Source organism: Propithecus coquereli, unplaced genomic scaffold (assembly GCF_000956105.1).
Source record: "Propithecus coquereli isolate 6110/MARCELLA unplaced genomic scaffold, Pcoq_1.0 Scaffold191, whole genome shotgun sequence".
NCBI classification, from domain to species: Eukaryota; Metazoa; Chordata; class Mammalia; order Primates; family Indriidae; genus Propithecus; species Propithecus coquereli.
Genome location: NW_012143968.1, coordinates 1,678,261 through 1,701,277, shown reverse-complemented (window position 1 = coordinate 1,701,277; position 23,017 = coordinate 1,678,261). Strand labels below are relative to the sequence as shown.

Here is a 23,017-nt window from a genome sequence, read left to right as displayed (position 1 = left end):
TTATTATTTTTAAATAATCAAGACTCAAGAACCAACCATTGGAATTCATCAACTTTCTCTCTCTGAATGGAGAGTGTGGCAAGATCATCCTTTTCCTACGCATCAAGTGGACCATTCAGATCGATGCCGCCATTTTATAAGCCTTATGCAAATGATAGAGGAAATGAGACATGAAGAGGTAGGGTTTAATTGTAACTTTGTCTTGCTGGTATGATGGTGAAACTAGAGTTCTTAACTTTTATTTTTCCTAATTTGAAGTCATAAGAAATATTTTGTTTTTCTGTAGAGCTCCTTGTGATCTCAAAAAGGAATCACTTTTCTACCTTAAGAGAAGAAATAGATTTAATTGAAGAAGAATATTATCTATAAATATTGATAGATCAGTATAAAATTTTAATATATTGATGGTTTATGTAAACTGTAAAGCTAATTTACGGTTCATGTTGGATTGAGATTTATTGAGATATTTTCTATCATGTAGGTAATTTGGTGTCTCTCTTGTATCCTGATGGAGTTTAGGTAATTACTGGTTCCTTGAGCAGTTTTTTGCTAGTCTTCCTTGAGAGAGTCAGAATAATAAACCTGTTATGAGTGTGAAATCCATAATGCCTGGGTTAGAATCCCAACTCTACTTCTTACTGATTGTGTCTATAAGTAACTTCTTGTGTCTCAGTTTCTTCTGTAAAATAGGAATAATGATAATACTTTGTAGGGTTTTTGTGGGGATTAAATGACCAAATATATATAAAGCACCAAATATATATAAAGCACTTAGAATAGTAGCTGGCACATAATAAGTACTCAATAAATTGTGTCTGTTATTTTCATTATTAGCTATTATTCATGAATACATGTAAATAAAGTAATTAGTTGCAGATCCCAGCAAAATGTGTGCCTTCAAATTAACATATATTCATGGAGTGCCTCCCATGTGCCACACTGTTCCATGCCTTACGGCTACATCTGTGAACAAATCAGATAAAATATTCTGTGTGTGTGGAGCATGTATACTATCAGGGAGACAGATATTGCTCACATTATTATTTAGAAAAGCAGAGAGGTAACTGCTTAAGTTCATGATTAGTGGAGTTATCCTGATTAAAGTAGCATTCTTGAGGAGAAAGAAGGTTGGAGATTGTAGTTTTAGGTACTGACTTAGAGATGAGTAAGACTTAGAAATTCACTATAAGAGTTCTTGATTGAGGGCTTTGTTAAGAATAAAAGTATATTCCAGGTTACAGCCTAGTAGACATACAGATACCATTATTTCAGAAGTTCTAAAACCCGTTCTTAGTTTATTGCCATTGAGAGTAAATTTAACATCCATACAGATGTTTTTCATTAATCTATGTATTAATTTCTTAAGTATCTATTTTTAGGAAATTAGAATAATTGTTGAATTAAATGTTAGAAGTGAAAAAATGATATTTATATTCTTATATATTCATTAAATTTGTTCTTTCTATGAATAGTTATCATGAATCTTTTGTGTATTAAGTACTGTTATACAAAAAATTAACCAATTAAATATAACACAATTTCATAGTAGTATAATTTATCCCTTTTTTTGATTTATCAGAATAATTTTTAAGGTATAAAAGAAAATTATTAGAACAATGTAATATTGTTTAGAAAATATTTTAATATAGACTGAAACTCATTGCTTAGATTTGTCATTTTGTTTTCTTTTGTTGTGATTTTTTTCATTTTCCTTATTTGTAGGGAGAATGCAGCTATGAATTGGAAATTAAATCTTATTTACAAATGGAAGATGTTAGATCAACATTTAGTGCTCCCAGGAACGAATGTAATGATTTTGCCAACAGCACCTTTATTACTCACAACAAATCTTCATTTACAAGGAATATAAATCAAGGCAATTCATTTTCAGTGATGGAATCTGATGAACAATGTGCTGAAATTTTTAAACAAACTCACATCAAACCTACTAAAATTGTTTCTCTAAAGAAAAAGTCTCCTAAAGAAATGAAAAGAGATCAGCTTAAAAAAGAAAATAATAATGGTGTTATAGAATCTTTAGACACTGACAGAAGTTCTACTGTTGAAAATATTTTTCAGGTAGACCTACCAAATGATAAAATGACATTAGATACAGATGGAGTTGCTTCCACATGTACTATTACTGAAAATGTTGTTAATCAGCCATGTATATCAACGGTATGTCAGTTTACAAATAAATCTATTAGTTCACTGGATGGAAATTTTTTAGATTCTGGTTATAACAGTTTCAGTGGTGAAAAATCTGTTTCATCTAACTTGCTTCTTCCATTTGAAGAAGAGCTTTATATTACTAGAATAGATGATCAGTTTTATAATTGTCACTCACTGACAAAAGAGGTACTAGCTAATGTAGAGAGATTTTTATCTCATTCTCCTCCACCTCTCACTGGACTCTCAGATTTAGAATATGAAATTGCTAAGGGTTTTGCACTTGAGAATTTGCTTTTATTACCCTATGCAGAGCATTTGCAAAATGATAAATCCACCTATTTGATGTCACAATTAGCTGTGAATTCTCAACAGAATTTAGAATTGAATTCACTTAAACTTACTAATCATCCTTCTGAAAAAAGTTACCTTTATGATACAACTAATGATAAGATTTCTGATGCACCAAGCTTCTGTGATTGTGATGATAAAGTACATAAAGATATCCAAAAGGAAAATTTAGTACCTAACAATCATGTTCAAATACACAAAGGTCCTGCCAACAATTTAGTTGAAGAAAACAGTAATGATGTCGGTAACAATGACCTCCCAGTGTTGTTCGCTGATCAGGATGAGAGTTTACCATTATTTGAAGATGTTAATACAGAATTTAATGATGTGAGCCATTCTCCCTTGAACAGTAAAGGCAAATCTTTATGTGTGTCAGACAAAACTATGATAAGTGAAACAGCTCTAGTCTCTCAGTTCTTAATTTCTGATGAACTTTTGTTGGACAGTAATTCTGAATCCCAAGATCAAATCATCTGTGGTACTAATCTTTGGAAATCTTATGAAGATTTGAGAGGTATACGTGAGGAAAAAATGAAGAGTAATGAATATGTTTCTGATTGCTCTAGGGATTTATTTTCTGTTACTTTTGATTTAGGATTTCATAGTCCAGATTCTGATGATGAAATATTAGAGCATGCATCAGATACAAATAACAATAGACTTCTAGATGATCTATCTGAAAGGTGTTTGGATATTAAGAAGATAAGCAATGCAAATTATGTTTCAAATCAAGCAGTAATAGGAAGAGATCATGGTGAAAATCTTACAAGTGGAACCATTACTATCCCATCAAATGAAGATATGCAGAGTCCAAATTTTGGGTGTTTTCCACCAAGTGAAGAAAAAAATAAAGAATTTATGTCTCCTGGTTATTCTCAGTTTTCTTCGCCAGTAGGAAAAAAAATTATGAGTACACCACTTTCTGAATCAAAGACACTGAACTCATTTTCTAAGATGAGGAAGGAAATGCCTAAGATGCCAGATTCTAGTAAGGAAAAAGTAAATCTACAAAGTTTCAAAGAAACATTGAATTCAACTTTTGATTGTTCAGGATTTTCTCTAGAGAAAGCTAAAAGCAATGATCAAATATATCTACATCAGCCCTATCATTCTGCTAAAGGTAAGATTCCATCTTTATAAAACTCATAATTCTTTCTAGAACAACTACACTAGAATACTTATGTAATTTTTCCAAATGTAATTTCTTAGTATATGGTTACAATATATATTGAATTAGATAATCGATACATTTTTCTTAAATTGATATTTACTGAGATTTATATATATTTGTGGCATGCATGCCATTTGGAAGGTAGTATGCTAGACACTGAAATATACACAAAAGTATAAGATTTGGCCCTAGGTCTTGATTGTAAGACGCAATTATGTGAGATATACATTTGAAAGGAGGCCAGTAAATTGTGGAAATAACTACCAAATGAATAATAAAAGATTGGCTGTTTAGGAGGTTCAGAGGATGACAAAATTTTGCGTTAGATTAGATTGTGAAGATATCATACATAATGTAGATTTTCATTTTGACTCCTTAGGAATATTTACTATTTGGATATGAAAATAATAAAGAGAGAATTTAGGTGTTATAAAACGAAGAAAGCAAAGGGAAAGAAGAAAAGTGTAAGATTTGGGGGGGATAGTTTGAAGTAGAGGATTTATGTAGTAAAATATTTGAGAAATAAAAATTGTATTCAGAGGATTGAGACCATATATGATAGAAGATCTAGAGGAATATCTTGATTTTTGTGATCTAACTTTTCAGTTATGGAAAAATTAGAAAATATAGTGATAGATGTTTGGTATTAAGGTGATTTAAGTATCTTTTAAATCCTGCTACATAACACAACTCTATTTATAGATTCTTATTGTATCAGGCCATTTATGAACTTTACTCCTTATGGTTGAAGAGAAAGCAGTTGTAGGATAAAATGAGAGTTTCCTCACAACTAAAGGAGGCAGAGCACACTGTATGAGGGAAGGGCACGCTGTAACCCTGGCTTGCGCGAGGCAAAGGCATTACATGTAAAAAATATTTGTACCCCCATAATATCCTGAAATAAAAAAAAGAGAGTTTCCTCTGTAAATCTTTTCCTTATTATATTATTCTCATTAGCATGGAAGGCATGATTCATGAATGTTCTGTTTAAAATGAAAGCATATTGAAGAAAGTTCTGGAAATGTATTTAATTTTAAAACCTAACTATTCTGCATAATCTGGAGTGTACCTGATATATGTATTTTTACTAAGTGTATATTGCCTGTGAGCCTTCAATATTTGCTTTAATACTGCTATGTTAATGGGCGAAATCATTTTTCTGTTATTGTGTCAGATTTTTATTAAAACTTTCTAGCATGGTAGTTAACTACTAATCATGAGCAATATAATTATGAGCACATATATATTAGGGAATTATTTATTAGTGATTTTTTTTTGGTATTTTTTATTCCACCTAATTCAAAGAGAGAATTTAAAGTCATTTACCATGTTATATGTATAAAAATATTTCATTAAAATACCACTAAAGCAGTTAAGATCTTCTGGAATGAGTTGGTTACTATAGCTGAGTCCTGCATTTAACTCTGGCTTCCTTAGAAGGTAATGAAGAAAGAAAAACTAGTTGATTTATACAGTGCTTATCTGCAGAAATGAAACATTCAAGTTTATCTGTCTAGGCAGATGTTTTATTAATAGAGTGTGAGGAGAAATTTACTGGGTGGGTTTGTATTAGTTACCTATTGCTGTTTAATAAATTACTCCAAAAAACTGAGTGGCTTAAAATAAATGTTTATTCACAGTTTCTGTAGGTCAGGAATTTGAAAGTTGCTTAGCTGAGTGGTTCTGGCTTAGGATTTCAACTGGGGTTGTAGTCATCTGAAGGCTTGACTGGCATGGACAATCTGCTTCCAAGATGGCATGTTCAAAAGGGATTGGGGAGTGACTGAAGGTACATAGGCATCGCTAGTCCATGGCCATTCTGAAATCCAGCAGAGCCAAGATTGGAAGTTCCTTCATTAGGACTCAAAGCCTAGGAATAATTCTCCATGATTCTTGGATGCTTGGTCTTTTTCATAACAGGCAGCACCTTTGAATTTTCTTAGCCTGCTTCCTGTTGTAAAAATTTGTGGGTCCCAAGGCTTCTTTTCAATTTTTAGTGTCTCTATCCTTTTCAGTTGTAGCTATATACATTTCTTCCAATAATTCTCATAAATCTTTGTGGGTCTCTTGTGAATCTTACTGGGTTTCATTCCATTAACACTATCCATGCTCACAAATCTTTGGAAGAAAAGTTCTTCTCCACCTTGAGCTTCTGCTGAGATGTCTGGAGGCAATTCCTTAAGATTGTTAGAAGGTCTGTTGTTTGAGAAGATCTCGTTTGAGGAGCATACTTGAAATATTTAAGGGACCTTTTGTCTGACTTACTGGTAGTCTGAGGTACCACCTTTGATATTTCTGAGGTGTTAACAAAGCATTTGCAACTGCACCCTCAGCTTTATAATATTTTCCTGGCAGTCCTCTGGATTTGATCTTTGCTTAGAAGTTTTCTTAATTTTAGCATTGTTTGCTATCTGGAGAAGCTGGGAATTTTCAAAATCAGCAAGTCCCAATTGTTTTGTGTTTAATAGTCCTTTCCTTATTTCTCTCCTTTTGCCTTTTACTCCAACAGCAAAAAGCAACAGGTGGTGTCTTAAAATATTTTGTCTAGAAGTCTTCTTAGCTAGATTGCCTAATCATTTACTAGGTACTTTTTATGCTCTTCATGTTAACTGCAATGTTGCTAAACTTTCTGGTACTACATAAAGGATTTCATTTCCTCCAATTTCCAGTAGGATTTTCCTTACTTTTCTTTAAGGCTGTATCCATTGCTTCCTCAATGGCCTTATTGTTCCTACAATTTCTTTGAGGCTCTTCAAGCCTTCACTAAAACTCTCCTGACGGTTTTTTCATCTTCTGCCCACTGTCTTGTTCCAAAGCTACTTTCTCAGTTTAAGTTAGGGCAACTCCTTATTTCTAGATACCAAAATCTGTATTATTTACCTATTGCTTCATAACAAACTACCGCCAAAACTTAATGACTTAAAATAATAAACATTTATTATCTCAAGGTTTCTGTGGGTTAGGAGTTCAAGTGTGGCTTAGTTGAGTGGTTCTGGCTTAGGATATTTCATGAGGTTGCATCAAGACATTCGCCAGGGCTGCAGTTGTCTGAAAGCTTGAACAGGTTTGGAGGATCTGCTTTTAAGATGGCTCATTCATATCACTGTTGGTAGGAGGCCTTGGTTTCTTGCCATGTGGACCTCTCCATAGGGTTGCTTGCTACGTCCTTAAAACATAGCATCTGGCTCCTCCTAGTGCAAGCAATAAAAGAGAGAGAGAGAGCAAGGTTAAAGCCACAATGTCTTTTATCACTTAGACTCATAAATAATGCACTTTCACTTCCATTATATTCTTTTGTTAGAATCAAGTCACTAAGTCTGGCCCACACTCAAGGGAAGAGGAATTATGATCCACTTGTCAAAGAGAGGAGTATCAAAGAATTTGTGAACATATAAGTGCCACAGGGCTTTTATGGAAGGTTTCATGAAAACACAAAAAGGTGTCTTCTATTAAAACTTTATGAAAGTGCAGAAATAGAACTTCGGTTAAGAACCTAAAAATGTGAAGCATTTGATTTCATCCATGAGGATTTTGTTTTTAACATTCCTCCACCCCATGAATGTGTAGTTCTAGTTATAATATTTTGTTGAATATCTTATCAATTTTTATTTCATGCTTGTATACAAACACACATATACATATACATATATACATATGTACCCATACATAAAAAAAGAATCTTTTCATATATTCTTTTATAGCCTGCATTTTCATGCTTTAACTCCTTCAAATAGGAAGAGAATAAGACACAAAGGACAGAAAAAATACAATAGATTTTAGAGGTAAATTCTAGGTTCATTGACTAATAAAATTATATTTCTACCTTTTTTCTGCCCTCATTTCAGTTAATTTATAAACTTGAACCTCATTCAAATATGTGTTTATTAGCAAAAGCTATTATCTTATTTTCCTCACTGGCACTTTTATTTTTTTATCTCTTCCCATGCTGATTTTTCAGCCAAACTTATTTCTGAAAAACTGTCTTTTTGGAAAGTGAATAAATGTTGAGATTGCCAGAAATAATTCTTATTGTAGCCATTGATAAAATAGATTGTTATCATTGGGTAAACTTAAATCTATTGATCAGATTCATTATTTTTTAAAATAAATTATAGATGAACAATTACTAACAAGTAATGAAAGTGAAGATGATGAGATTTTCCAAAGAAAAAGTAAAAAAGCAAAAGAAAATGTTTTCAAATCCTCTGAGGTAAGTCATTCAGTAATTATAATAATGTAATCACATAAAAGACTATTCTTTTTCATTCTCTGTCTTGAGCTTCTGCTGAGACTTTTGTTACTTTTTACTTTATCTATTTATTTACTTTACCTAGGATCAGAAAAATAGTGAAGTTGATTCTCCGCTTCATGCTGTCAAAAAGCGCAGGGTTCCTGTAAACAGAGTAAGTAAATAACAGATAATGCATAGTAATCCAAATTCCTTTGGAGTAAATATTACAAGAAAAATATGTGTATAGATAAAGACATATATTTAATCTTACAAGCCTATGGTTAATAGAAAAATTGATATTATATCCTATGTGATTAGAATTTCTATCTTCTGTTTTCAGAGTATAGTCACTCCAAGCACAATAAATATAAATATTGGGTAATTTTAGACTCCCTTAAAACCATCCTACTTTTGTCAGTACACTTCAGCAATACAGCAAACATTCATTAAATGTCTACTATGTATCTACTGTGTAAGGTGCTGAGGATACTATAAAGAATATATCCTGATGCTGTCTTAAATCACCTATAATCTAATAGAAGAGACAGATAAATAAACAGATAATTTCAGTATAATATTTTAAATTGAGTGATAAGAAAAGTTAATTCCTTAGCCTAGATCTTGGGAGTTCTGGCAAGATTTTTGAAGATAATACCTTAGTTAAATCTTAAAGTGTATGTGGCAATTAGGCAAAAAAAGGGAGAAGGGAAGACATTTAACAAATGAACGGCTTAAAGAATGACTCAAAGGTGGGAAGCACTGTCTCTATTTTAGATTGTAAAGACAAAAGAGTTCCAGGAAGTAAAGTTGGAGAAAAATTTGGGTCAGTTTTTGGAAGTCTTTATTCTTTCATTTGATTACTGAGTGGGTTTGAAAGAAGGAAAGGAAGGAGTCCAAGATGACCCTGTGGTTTTGGGATTGGGCTGTTTGGCAAGTGTATCACAAATTTAGAGAAGACAAGAAAGAGATGGTGATTCCATGTCGAAGGTGTTTGAGTTTGAGGTTCTTGTGGAATAGTAAAGTGACAGTGTCTGGCAGGCATTGATGGCTGTGAATCTGAAGTTTGGGTAGATGTGCAGGTCTTAAGGCTAATAATATTCGTCTGTCCTCAGCTTATGGTTGACAGCTAAATTTGGAGATGAGCAAATCTTGTGTGTTTTAATTCTCTAATACAATCTAGGATAATTTGTGCAAAATTACAGATGCTCCTTGACATAACAACGGAGTAACATCCTGATAAATGCATTATAAATTGAAAATATCACAAGTTGAGAATGCATTTAATACACCTAACCTACCAAACATCATAGCTTAGCCTAGCCTAGCCTACTATAAATGTACTCAGAACACTTACATTAGCCCACAATTGGGCAAAATCATCTAACATAAAACCTATTTTATAGTAAATTGTTGAACATCACATGTAATTTATTGAATACTGTACTGAAAGTAAAAAACAGAATGGTTATATGGGTACTTAAAGTACAGTTTCTACTGAATACATATTGCTTTTGCACCATTGCAGTAAAAAAATCATAAGCCAAACCATTGTTAGTCAGAGACTGTATAATTAAAAATGCAACCAGATCATATTAACCTTGTGTACTCATAAAACTTCACTAGAAAAATTGCTTTAATTTGCTACCTGAACTAGAACATCTGATTGACTTATCAGAGGTGAATTAAAATATCAATAGTGTTGATGATCAATCTGTTTCAAACTAAAATTATTCCTGTTAATCGAAATTATTTTGATAAACTTTTGCTTCTTTTGATTGGTTTTATATTATTCTGTAAGACATATAGTGGTAGGCCTCATAGTAAAAATTTGTTGTTATATTTGTTTCTTGGTTTGAAAAGATTCTGTATGTTTGGACTGATGTTGACAGCCAAATTTATAGATTTAATTATTTTTCGTGAAGCCCTTGAGGATCTTCTGAAGAAAACGCTGTTAAATTAAATATACAAATTTTCATCAAATATTTTTGATGTAATACTAAATTGAATGAATACCTATACTAGTATTATTTATATTACCTAATTTAGTATTTTAGCATTTAGATTACCTAAATTACTGGTTTTTAAATTCTTAAGTAGTATGTTTTTATAACATGACTCTGAGTTGTGAGAGCAATTTTATTTGTCTAAGAAGAAAATATTGGGCCAAATATTTTAAAAGAAAAATGAAAATAAAAGCAACAACCTTTGAGAAATATACTAAGATAAAATAATCCAACTATTTTTTTCTTATGCAAGAATCTTTTTGAATCATTATAGTTAGAATTATCATCTAGTGATGAGAGTGAGAATTTTTGCAAACCATATCCACAATTAGAAGACTTCAGGGGTTGTAAGAGGAGTGCCAGAAGGGGCATCAAAATCCAAAAGAGACAGAGTCACCTAAAGGTAATCTTTTTTAGTTTCTTTACTTTATACATATATATTATATATCTTATTAATAAAGATCAGTATAAATATCTTGTTTTCAAGTTTTCACATCAAAGTAGATTTCTCTATACATTTTCTTTATAGAAAAAAACCCCTCAATTTTTAAAAATATTTTGACTCCAATTTAGAGTTTTGTTTTGTTTTTTTTTAAGAGTTGGGGTCTTATTCTGTCACCCAGGCTTGAGTGCAGTGGTATCATCATAGCTCATTGCCTGCTCAAACTCTTTGGCTCAAGTGATCCTCCCACCTCAGCCTCCCAAGTAGGTGGGACTACGGGCATGTGCCACCACCCCCAGCTAATTTTTAAATTGTTTTTAAGAAATGGGGTCTCACTGTGTTGCCCAGGCTATACTCAAACTCCTGGCCTCAAGTGATCCTCCTGCCTTGGCCTCCCAAAGTACTGAGATTACAAGTGTGAGCCATTGCACCCGGCCTGTAATTTAGTTATTTTTACTCTCTTGAAAATCTAAAAATGTAGTATTTTTGCTTCTCTGTGTTTTGATACTTTTATCTTACTGTGTTCTGTGATTTTGAAAGACTAGATGAAAAAACTTATGTATTGAGAATTTATGGATCAAATTGAAGACAATGTAGTTACAGAAATCCAAGTTTCAGAATAATTGCTTTTACAATCATTGTATTGTTTTTCTCATCCCTGTGCAATATTCAAATACTTGGAAAAGTGTTCTCAGTGCTTTTGCCTTCTGATTAGTTCTTTTGTGGTGTGATATTTTTCCTGACAAAAACCAATTAGCCAGAAGACTCAGGAGACTTTATGCTTCTTAAGAAACATTCAGAAGCTGACATGCTGACTTGTACTTTATTTTACTCATAACAGAATTATTAAGGGAAATTTTGAAATAGGTATGCTACTTTATCATTTCTTCTTGGAGTTTTCTATTTTTATTATTTTTTTATCTTAAAAGCATTGACAAGATATCCATTTTCCAGAACTATTTCCAATCATGAAATAAAATGATTTTTCTGAGAGGTATCTTCATGTTTTCTAATTTGTCTTAGCATGTAGCTAGGAGATTTTTAGATGATGAAGCAGAACTTTCTGAAGAAGATACAGAATGTATTTCATCAGATGAAAATGATGAGTCAGAAAATGAACAAGATTCCTCATTACTTGATTTCTTAAATGATGAGACTCAACTTTCACAGGCTATAAATGGTAAATGTTATAATGATGCTTTAAATTTTTTTCAATGTTTTTATTGTGGTTATATTTAAATATCTTAATAAGTTTTCAAAGAAATTAGACTTTAAAGGGAATTAAATTTAGTACACATAAAATATTTATTTGGTCATTTTTACTCAGATTCTATAAACTGGCTTTATTTTAGACTTGGTTATTTATAGGCTTCTGCTAATTTGAATATTTCTCTCCAGATTGACCTGGGTGGCTTAAATATCAAATATTCATTTAACAAGTGTTTAGTACCTGCTAAGTACCTATATAAGGCACTTGAGAAAGATATATCGGTGAACAAAATAGACAAAAATGTCTCCTTATGAAGCTTACATTTGAATGGAAGGAGATAGACAATACATATAATAATGAAATTATTTAGTATATTGAAAGATGAAAAAGTTACAGAAAAAATGGAACAAATTGAACAAGATAAGGATTTGTAGTGGCTGGGTAGGGTTGAGGGTATAAATAGTGGACAAGTTGCAATTTTAATTAAGGTCATTAGGAATTGGCCACATTGAGATTGTGACATTTGATCAAACATTGGAAGAAGAGGTCTTTAATGATGTGGATTGCTAAAAGAAACTGAGACACAATGATCAAGTTATTAAATTTGCCAAGTAGGGGAGATCTGCTTGAGCAGATCTTATATACAATAATTTGGAGCAGGTGATTCAGATTGGCTATAACAGAACTGAGAAACACTCTGATTGGCTCTTCAGTATTCTGATCTTTCACAGATCTCAACATTTATTCTGCTCTTGCAATCTCTGATGTTATTTAAAACAGCAGAGTTTCCCAAAGTTCATGACTGTAAAGAAAAAAAGGGTTTAAAAATAAAGTTCTCAGTACTATATCCTTGATACTGATATGATTTGCATGATAAGGTTTTATGCCCTAGATGTTCATTAACAAAAGTAGCTTTTGCAGATTTACAATATAATCTGGTGGAAGAATGTTGATACAAAGATAACAGCCAGTGCAAAGGCTCTGAGGGCTGGAGTGCGTCTAGCCTGTTCCAGGAACAGCATTGTGGCTGGAATGAGGGAGAAAGGAAGTAGCAGGAAGTGAAATAGTGAGCAGCTAGATCATGATCTGACATATTTTAGTAGAATTTCACTAGCATCTGTGTTGATAATGGCCTCGGGGGGAACAAAAGTAGAAGGAGACAAGTTAGGAGGCTGTTGGAATAATTCAGTCAAAGAATGATGGTGGCTTCTACCAAGATGGTAGCAATGAGGAGGCTGAGAAAGATTGGATTCTGGATACATAAAGCTGACAGGATTTTCCAATGAATTAGAAAGACAAAGAAGAGTCAGTGGGCTTGAGCAACAGGAAGGATGTAGTTGCTGTTATCTGATATTTGGAAGACTGCAGATGGAGCAGTTTGGATGGAGAGTGTAGAGGTCTGAAACTCCATTTTAGACACAGTGCATTTGAAATATGTATGATTTCAAAGCTTTTTAAAAAATACCTTGAAATTCATGTATCTTTTGTATTTATGTATCATTTCTTAAGTACTCTTTACTATATTATAACTTTTAAAAATGATAGGCATGAATAAAAACCACTATGTTTCTTGATTTTTGCTTAACTGAAAATTGTGAAACATACTTACTATCGGCTATGGCTTTTTTTCTTTTTTTTTTTGAGACAGAGTCTGGCTCTGTTGCCCTGGCTAGAATTCCATGGCATCAGCCTAGCTCACAGCAACCTCAAACTCCTGGGCTCAAGCGATCCTCCTGCCTCAGCCTCCCGAGTAGCTGGGACTACAGGCATATGCCACCACGCCCAGCTAATTTTTTCTATATATATATTTTTAGTTGTCCAGATAATTTCTTTCTATGTTTTTAGTAGAAACGGGGTCTCGCTCTTGCTCAGGCTGGTCTCGAACTCCTGACCTTGAGCGATCCACCTGCCCAGGCCTCCCAGAGTGCTAGGATTACAGGCGTGAGCCACCGCACCCGGCCTGGCTATGGCTTTTAATGTTTTTAGTGCATGTTTTCTTTTCTGCTTGGATTTCTTATGTGTTTTTGAATACTTCTGTAAATCAGGTATAGTCCTGAGATCTTTATATACTTTTATTTTTAGTGGAAAGGCACTGTGCTAACCATCATTTTTCAGAACAGAGAGATAGCTAAGTCAGAGAGCTTAAATAAATTGTCCATGGTTACCCAAGTAGATGATATGATTTCAAAGGCAAAACTCCTATCTTTGCATTTTTGAATAATTGCTTTTAGACATATTTCAATATATATCTTTTGTGTTTGAATCATGTATAAATGGCTGAAGTTAAATACTTTGCTAGTTTTCATTTAAATAATTTTGCCATTTTATTTTAAATTCTTATTATCTTTATACAGATTCTGAAATGAGAGCTATTTATATGAAATCTGTGCGTAGTCCATTGATGAGCACTAAGTACAAAATAATCCATAAGAAACGTAGCAACATAAACATTTTCTCACAGGTATGAACTATAGAAATATAATGAAGAATTTCCTAGTGGTAATGTTGAAATATGTTCCCATCAATGAAGCCTCCATTTTGTTTCTAAAACTGGACTATCAGCGCTATTTGGGATAATTTCTGCTAAAAGTCAAGAAGGTGGACTGAATGAATTCCCAAGATCCCTTTTAGTTCTAATTTGATCAAATTATCCTTTCTTTAATTTGAGCTAACTAGAATATACTATGAAATTTTCAATTAGAATGTTTAAAGGAAGTGACGAGAATTTCACCAACTAGTTATTTTTTAAATTTTCGTACACTGCCTTATTTCTCTTTAATTTTTTTCATAAAAATGTTATAGTGTAAAACTTAGATTATATTTCATTTATAAATAACAAATTCATATTAGTATTTTTTGTTTATAAATTACCATGTTCAGCTTGGTAATATGTACTCTCTCTATTTCCATTGTGCTTATTATATAGCATTTATAATTTATCATCTTTTATTATTGTTTACTTTTCTGGCTACCTGCACTAGATTATAAATTTCTAGGGGGTAAATCATCCTTTTTCTTTATCCCTAAACTTGCCATTTTCCTCCATAAAGAATATACTCAGTATATATTAGTTGAGTAAGTGACCAAATTAATAAAGTAAATGAAATAAATATTAATGAAGATCTCATGTGCTTAAAAGTATATGTTAAATATCTGTTGATTATTTAAAATATTTTTGTGTTATTATTGTAGATTCCTGAGCAAGATGAGACCTATTTAGAAGATAGTTTTTGTGTTGATGAAGGAGAGTCTTGCAAAAGCCAATCAAGTGAAGAAGAAGTTTGTGTTGATTTTAACTTAATAAATGAAGATTGCTTTGCAAATGGGAGTAAAAAATATAAAACCCGACGTGCAGTACTGCTAAAACAAATGGTGAAACAAAATTGTGCACGATCAAAAAAGAAATTTTCCAGAATTATTTTACCAGATGATTCAAGTGAGGAGGAAAACAATGTAAACGGTGAAAGAGAATCCAATATTGCGGTTAACCCAAGCACCATTAACAAGAACAGACAACAGGACCATTGTTTGAATTTAGTACCTTCTGGGTCTTCATTGCAATCCGGAGTCCATTCTAATCCGATAGCTAATCAATCAACAAAGCAGAGACAACAGACACCACTTAATTTAAAGGATATAATTTCTGAAGTCTCAGACTTCAAACCTCAGAGCCATAATAAAATTGAATCCACCTCACCACCATTCACTTCTGTTGATTCACAGAAAGACTATAGAAAATTTCCAATTCCGTTGAAGGTATGGATCAAATAAAAGAAAAAAAGCCTTTTTAGGTTTACCAAAAGTTTTTCTTTTTAATTTCTTCTTTTGTGTGTTTTGTATTAAATAACTATGTCAAAGAAAAATTAGCAAAATTTTAAGAAAATGTCTTCAACAGGGAAACAGTACACTAAATTATATACGCAATTCATAGGATACTTAGGTTTATGTATTAATTGTTTTTAATAATACTCTATAAGGAAACAATAATTTTATTAAAAAGATGTAGGAAAATAGGGCTTTCTACAAAATGAAATTAACAGAAATGATGTTTTCACAACTGGTTCCCAGATTAATTTTTCTTCTCCCCAAAGGACTTCAAGTATGTAACTCTATTAGGGAAAGAAGTTTGGGTATACTGTCTGGTTTTCTTCCTTAAAGTTTCTTTCCATTTCTTTCCAGAGTGACTACTAAGTAGTCCAGTTTTACCTTCTGCCTTTCTTACTATTTTTGAAAGAATCACTGAAACCATTTTCATTTTTAAAGAGTTTATAGTTATAATAATTTTGCTAAATAGGGGTTAATTAAAGTCATAGTAATAGGAACCTCTAACTGTAAATAATGATTCATTTCTTTGATTATCTAAGGAGACTGAAACATAGACTTTCAAAAAACTAATTTTTTTTTTTTTTTTTGAGACAGAGTCTCACTCTGTTGCCCGGGCTAGAGTGCCATGGTGTCAGCCTAGCTCACAGCAACCTCACACTCCTGGGCTCAAGTGATCCTCCTGCCTCAGCCTCCGAGTAGCTGGGACTACAGGTCCACAACACCACACCTGGCTAATTTTTTCTGTTTTTGGTATAGACAGGGTCTCACTGTTGCTGAGGCTAGCCTCAAACTTCTGACCTCAAGGGATCCACCCTCCTCCGCCTCCCAGTGCTAGGATTACAGGTGTGAGCCACTGCACCCAGCCACTTTCTCAGTGTTTTTTAAGAATACAGTACCTATTGCTGGGCTTGGTGGCTCACTCCTGTAATCCTAGCATTCTGGGACGCTAAGACTGGAGGATTGCTAGAGGCCAGGAGTTAAAGACCAGCCTGAGAAACGTAGTGAGACCCTGTCTTTACAGAAAATAAAAAATTAGCCAGGTGTCGTTGCACACACCTGTACTAGCTACTTGGGAGGCTGAGGCTGGAGGATCACTTGAGCCCAGTAGTTTGAGATTGTGACCTATGATGATACCACTGCACTGTAACCCAGGCAACAGAGTGAAAGTCTGCCTCAAAAAAAATATATATATATATTGTTATTAACTATAGTCACCATGTTGTACATCTGATCTCTCAAAATTACTCTTCTTATCTAACTGAATTTTTTTACTCTTTGACCAACATCTCCCCAACACCCTTGTCTCTCACCTCCAGCCTCTGCTAATCACCATTCTACTCTTTGCTTCTATTTCTCTTTTATTCCCAGGATGTTTCACTTCATTCTGCCATAGCAACATGCTCTACGGTGTCCACACAATTGTCCTCAAATTGGTGTTTCCAGTTCTAAATTGTACTTTGCCTTTCTTCGACAGTTATTTCTTGAAGGCATAATTAGGATAAAATTGACTAGATTAAGTTTTTAAAGTAGATTGGAAAAAAAAGTACTTAATTTCTTTGAGCTTTAATATCCTTATCTATAGTATAAAGATAGTAATCCCAAGGAGCAGATTATATGTACAGTATTTTAAACAAAATTTTAATTTTTAATTGACATATAAATAACACTTGTATATATTTATGGGGTACATACTGATGTGTCCACATATTATGTATAGGGATCAGGTCAGGGTAATTAGCATATCTGTCATCTTAAACATTTATCATTTCTTTGTGTTAGGAACATTCAACATCTTCCTTTCAGCAATTTGAAACAATAACAGTATGTTATTAACTGTAGTTATCCAACAGGAGTATAGAACACTGGAACTTACCTTCCTACCTAGCTGTAATTTTGTATCCTTTAACAAATCTCTTCTCTAAATCCTTCTTCCCCCTACCTTTTCCAGCCTCTAGTAGCCTCTGTTTTACTTTTTAGTTCTGTGAGATCAATATTTTTTTAGCATCCACATACAAGTGAGAACATGTGGTGTTTAGCTTTCTGTTCTTGGCTTATGTCACTTAACATAATGTCCTCTAGTTCCATCCATGTTGCCATTAATGACAGGATTTCATTCTTTTTTATGGCTGAATAGAATTCCATTTGTGTGTGTGTGTGTGTATACACTACATTTTCTTTATTCATCTGTTGTTGGATTCCTACCTTGATTCCATATCTTTGCTATTGTGGATCATGTTGCAGTAAACGGGCTGCAAATGTCTCTTCAATATACTGATTTCCTTTCCTTTGGATAAATTCCTAGTAATGGGATTGCTGGTTCATATTGTAGTTCTGTTTGTAGCTTTTTGAAGACCCTCCATACTTTCTCCATAGTGGCTGTACTAGTTTACATTCCCAACAAAAGTGTATAAGAGCTCACTTTTCTCTACATCCCTACTAGCATTTGGTAATTTTTAAGTTTTTTTTTTTTTAATTTATTTTTTTAGAGACAGGGTCTCGCTGCGTTGCTAAGGCTAGAGTGCAGTGGCCTGATCATAGTTCTGCAGCCTTGAACTCTTGGCCTCAAGCTATCCTCCTGCCTCAGCCTCCCTGGTAGCTGGGACTACAGGAAGGTGGCCCCACACTCAGCTAATTGTTTTATTTTTTGTAGAGATTGGGTTTCCCTATGTTGCCCCAGTTGGTCTCAAACTTCTGGCCTCAAGCAATCCTCCTGCCTCGCCCTCCCAAAGTGCTGGGATTACAGGTGTGAGTACCACACCTGGCCAGATACATTCATATTTCTAACCTTCCTTAGATAAACAGCAGCATACAACACATACTTTTTTCCTCCTTGCTGTTTCACTGAAAAATATATCCTAAGGTTTCACTCTATAGTAACATATAGATATATATTCCTCATTACTTTGTATAGCTGTATACTCCTTCCTTGTATGATTTTATAATAATTTATTCAGCAGTTCCATATTGATGCACATTTGGGTTGTTTCTAATCTTTCATTCTTATAAATAGTCTTATTCATAAGACACATAGCCATGTGCATGTTTTCTCATGTTTTGCCAGTGTAGCTTTGGGATGAATTCCTTGAAGTGTTTTTGCGGTAAAAGGTAAATGCACATGTAATGTTGCCAGATAGTGCTAACTTCTCTGTAGGGGTTGTACCATTTGTTATTACTGTCAGACTGTAGAAGAATTCCTGATTCCTCCAGAGCCTCATCAACAGAGAATGTTGTCAATTAGTGAGAAATGATATTTCCATATAGTTTCAAATTTATATTTTCCTTATAGCAAAGCCGAAAACATCTTACTGTTTTATACATTCATTCATATGGCATTTCTTTTCTGAGAGCACTTTAAATTGTTTGAGGTTTTTGTGGAACACACAGATATTGTGTATTCTTGCTTCAAACCCACATGAGGGCTGGAGGGCTAGTTGGAGATAGGATTTTTGTAGAGAGGATTTTGTAGTTTGTAGAGAGGATTTTTTCCCCCATGCCCGGTGCCTCTGTCAAAAGAGGAGCTCATGTTCAAAAGGATTTGGCAGATACTTTGCAAAGGAAACCTGTTTTTCTTCTGGCTTAATTAACTTCCAGGAGTCTCACTTTTACTCTGTTTTTTATCTCGGTGCATTCCTTACTTTCTTGTCAGCCCAGGTATGTATTTTTAAATATTTTTTAAAAACGTGTTATTTAGCAGGTTTAGTTGCTTTCGGCTAGAGATACTTTCTGGTTATCCAATCTCCGAATTATTTTCCAATTATCTTGTTAATTTCCTCTTTCTTTGAGATGCAGTCTAATCTGTTTTAAGGTTGTTATTTAACCTTCCATTCATTTGGTTTCTCCGGGCTAAAAATTATAATTTTCCTTTTGCATTTATTTCCTTTCCTGTTCATTTTTAGGCTTTCTCCTGTTTCTTCACATCCTTCTCTTCTTAGCTTTTGTTTTTAATTATAGCTTTACAATATTTTTTGAGTTTTAAGAGTGGTGGCTTGTTTGTTCCTTCACCTGTTGCCACATGGTTATGTTGAAGAAAGAAAAAAAGAACATTATCAGTAAGGAGGATCAACTTCAGTGTGAGAAGTTTATGGTGCTAATATATATTTAATCTGATTGTGATCAGTGTTTTCTGCTTTTTCAGGTTGGTGTTCTGGAGGATTCTAGCACTTCAGGAGCATACTGTTCCAGTTCAAGCCCATATTTGTCTGGGACATATACTTCTCTTAGACTTCCACAGAAAGGAAAAAGAACCTGTATTCTTGTAGATAGTCATGAAATCACTTCTGGTTTAGAAGTAATTTCTTCCCTAAGAGCAATTCATGGATTAGAAGTAGAGGTTTGTCCTCTTAATGGCTGTGATTACATTGTGAGTAACCGCATGGTGGTGGAAAGGAGGTCTCAATCTGAGATGTTAAATAGTGTTAGTAAGAACAAGCTCATTGAACAGATCCAGCACCTGCGGAGCATGTTTGAAAGAATATGTGTGATTGTGGAAAAGGACAGAGAAAAAACAGGTTTGTATTTTAAAATATCATTGTTTATAAGACTGTACAGGAACTTGACTAGTTATTCTGTCAGAATGTGGGAAACTCTTAAAATATAAGTACCTGATTGATGAATGTCATTTCATATTTTCATAATGTCATGATTTTTTTTGTTAGTCATTGTATTTAAAGGCAGCTTCGGAGAATTGAATGGTAAGAAATTGAAAACAAGTGAACAAACCTAAGACTTTTTCAGGAACCCAGAAAGGATGAGGGCCTTAACTAAGGCAGCAATGGAGAAAAGAAGTAGGATTCAGGAGATGTTTAAGAGCCAAGATTAGTAGGAGTTGGTGGGAAGAGTTGAGAATCACTCTGAGTTAACCAACGTCTTGGTTACTGGGCAGTTAGGTGTTGTTTATTGCAATTATGAATATAAGAGAAGCAGCAGATTTGAGGGGGAAGGGTAGCTCAATTCTGAACATGTTGAGTTCTCAGTGGATCACTGAAGTGGGTGCCTAGGATGCATTTGGAAATGCAGGATTGGAGTTTCAATTAGGGAATTTCTGTGGTAATTATTCAATTGTGTGGGGAGCCCTCAAGAATAGTGAAAAGATCATGAGATGTAGAATCAGAAGATGCACTGATTTCTGGTTTCTCAGTAGCTATGTGACAACGCATGGACAAAGCACTCCCCCTGAGGTATTGATAATATACTTGTCCTACTCATCTTGTGATATCATGAGGATTAAGTGAAATCATGTAGGCAAAAGCCGTTATGGAAGAACTGAAGAATTATACATAAAAGAGAATAGTGTAGTTTGGGTAAAACATTGTTTTGGAAATTGGGCAACTTTTTCATCTTTATGCTGTCATTGGTGAATCATGTGACCTTACATAGCTCACTTTAAATTTCAGCAACCCAATTTTTTTTCTTTTTAATTTGAAAAGCAAGGGATAAAGGAAACAGATTTGGAATAGAGAGGAAAGTAACATGGTGAAAGTTATGGAGAAGTATCTTGTGGGGAGGCATGATGGGGAATGCCAATAAAAGGATGTAAGTAGAATATGGAAGAGAAAATGAACAGGAAAAGTAGGGGTGTAAATTAATTGGCAAGATGACATTAAAATGGGTATAAAGGGTATTTGTTGAGTTACTCACTGAGTTACATAATTTTATATTAGTTAAACCAATACTTAATGAGCCCTTCATCAGTGCTAGAATGAAAAATTATAGAGATGAGTGATATTGTCTTGGCCTTCAGGAATGAATTATCTAAGAATATAAGCTTTCCCTTTCCTATTCACCCTTCCTGTGTTGATTCCAGTTCAAGACACTCTTAGTTCTCTCTATTTTATCTCTCAGATATTTTTTTTTTAATTTTTTTTTTTATTTCAGCATATTATGGGCGTACAGATGTTTAGGTTACGTGTGTTGCCCTTGGTTCCCCCCCCCACCGAAGTCCGTGTTTCAAATATGTCCATCCTTCGGGTAGTGCGCATTGCACTCCTTGTGTATACAAATACCCGTCCCCTCCTCCCTTGTCTCTCAGATATTTGAGAATCACTTTAAAACTGTAACTCTAGGGTTTCTCATTAGCAGAATATGACACTAGTTCGCTCAATGGTATAGATCTTGGGATTTTAATAACAATGTATATTAACAATTCTATTTATTATTAGTGGCTAATGTTTGCATTTTCCTAAATATCAAATATTTAGGAGAGACATCAAGGATATTTAGGAGAACAAAGAGCTATGACAGCCTGCTGACTACCTTAATTGGTGCCGGAATCCGAATTCTTTTCAGTTCCTGCCAAGAAGAAACTGCATATTTGCTAAAGGAATTGTCTTTAGTGGAACAAAGAAAGAATGTTGGTATTCATGTTCCAACAGTGGTGAATAGTAGTAAATGTGAGGCACTTTTGTTTTATTTAAGTATTCCAAATATAAGTTATGTAACGGCATTAAATATGTGTCACCAATTTTCATCTGTGAAAAAGATGGCTAACAGGTATGTCCATTTTAATAATAGTTTTAAATGATTACCTTTTAAAGATTCTTAAAAGCATTTAATAGAATTTTAATATTTTTAAAAAATTAAGAGGTATGTGCTTGTTAGATTATTGTATTCAGTAAAGATTTTTTTGCCTGCCAGTATGTATCAGTTACTGTATGAAGCTGAGGGACATTAATAAGGAAAAAAATGAAAAAGAAAAAAGGTATAGAAGCATTGCCTTCAAGGAGCTTAGAGCCATAGCCATAGGGGAGATAGACAATAAAAGCATTTACATTTGACCTTGCATTCTAACTTTTCTGGGCTGTTCAGTTCTTTAACTAGAAGAATGTTCAAGCTGAGAATTTTACTAGTTTTGATCATTATATTGCCTGAAGATGGAGATTTTAGAACACAGGTTCATTTTAATTAAAGGCCCACATAAGATATTGTATTAGCTCAGGCTTCTATAACAAAATACCATAAACTACTTGCTTTATATACAACAGAAATTTATTTCTCACAGTTTTGGATGCTGTAAGTCTGAGATCAGGGTGCCAGCATGATTGGGTTCTGGCAAGGGCCTTCTGTTTTTTTACAGACTACTGACTTCCCGTTGTATCCTCACATGGCAGAAATAGAGCTAGCTAGCTTTCTGGCCTCTTCTTGTAAGAGCACTGAGGGGTCCACCCTTATGACCTAATTACCTCCCAAATACCCCGCACCTCAAAATACATTAGGATTAGAGTTTCAACATATGAATTTTGAGGGGACATAAACGTTTGATTCATTGCATATGTTAAAATCATTGTTATTACAGATGATTTTAAATAAAGGAAACAAATACATTTTTGTTTTGTTCAATGCTAAAATATCAACTAGCTGTATAATGCTTAGGAAGAGATGATTTTCTTAAAGGCTATTGTGTTTGGTGTTAAGTAAGATATTAAATTTTATAAAAGTCAGAAGTTCTAGTGTAATGATTTTATCTAATTTATTTTTCAGCTCACCTCAAGAAATCTCCATGTATGCACAAGTAACTCATCAAAAGGCTGAGGAGATCTATAGATATATTCACTATGTATTTGACATACAAATGTTATCAAATGATATTAACCAAAGTAGACTGAAGTCTGATGCGTGA

At 33.5% G+C, this 23,017-nt stretch overlaps 1 protein-coding gene across 1 annotated transcript in view; it reads left to right on the top strand.

The window, feature by feature from the left end:
* The window catches only part of FANCM (Fanconi anemia, complementation group M), a 79,294-nt gene extending 56,277 nt beyond the window's left edge, over positions 1-23,017 (top strand). Inside the window, exons 11-21 of the mRNA XM_012642959.1 lie at positions 23-178; positions 1,723-3,640; positions 7,807-7,901; positions 8,026-8,094; positions 10,200-10,328; positions 11,391-11,547; positions 13,932-14,038; positions 14,770-15,333; positions 19,538-19,910; positions 21,600-21,891; positions 22,879-23,017. Coding sequence (XP_012498413.1) covers positions 23-178; positions 1,723-3,640; positions 7,807-7,901; positions 8,026-8,094; positions 10,200-10,328; positions 11,391-11,547; positions 13,932-14,038; positions 14,770-15,333; positions 19,538-19,910; positions 21,600-21,891; positions 22,879-23,017 — 3,999 coding nt within the window. The remainder of the gene's footprint in view (positions 1-22; positions 179-1,722; positions 3,641-7,806; positions 7,902-8,025; positions 8,095-10,199; positions 10,329-11,390; positions 11,548-13,931; positions 14,039-14,769; positions 15,334-19,537; positions 19,911-21,599; positions 21,892-22,878) is intronic.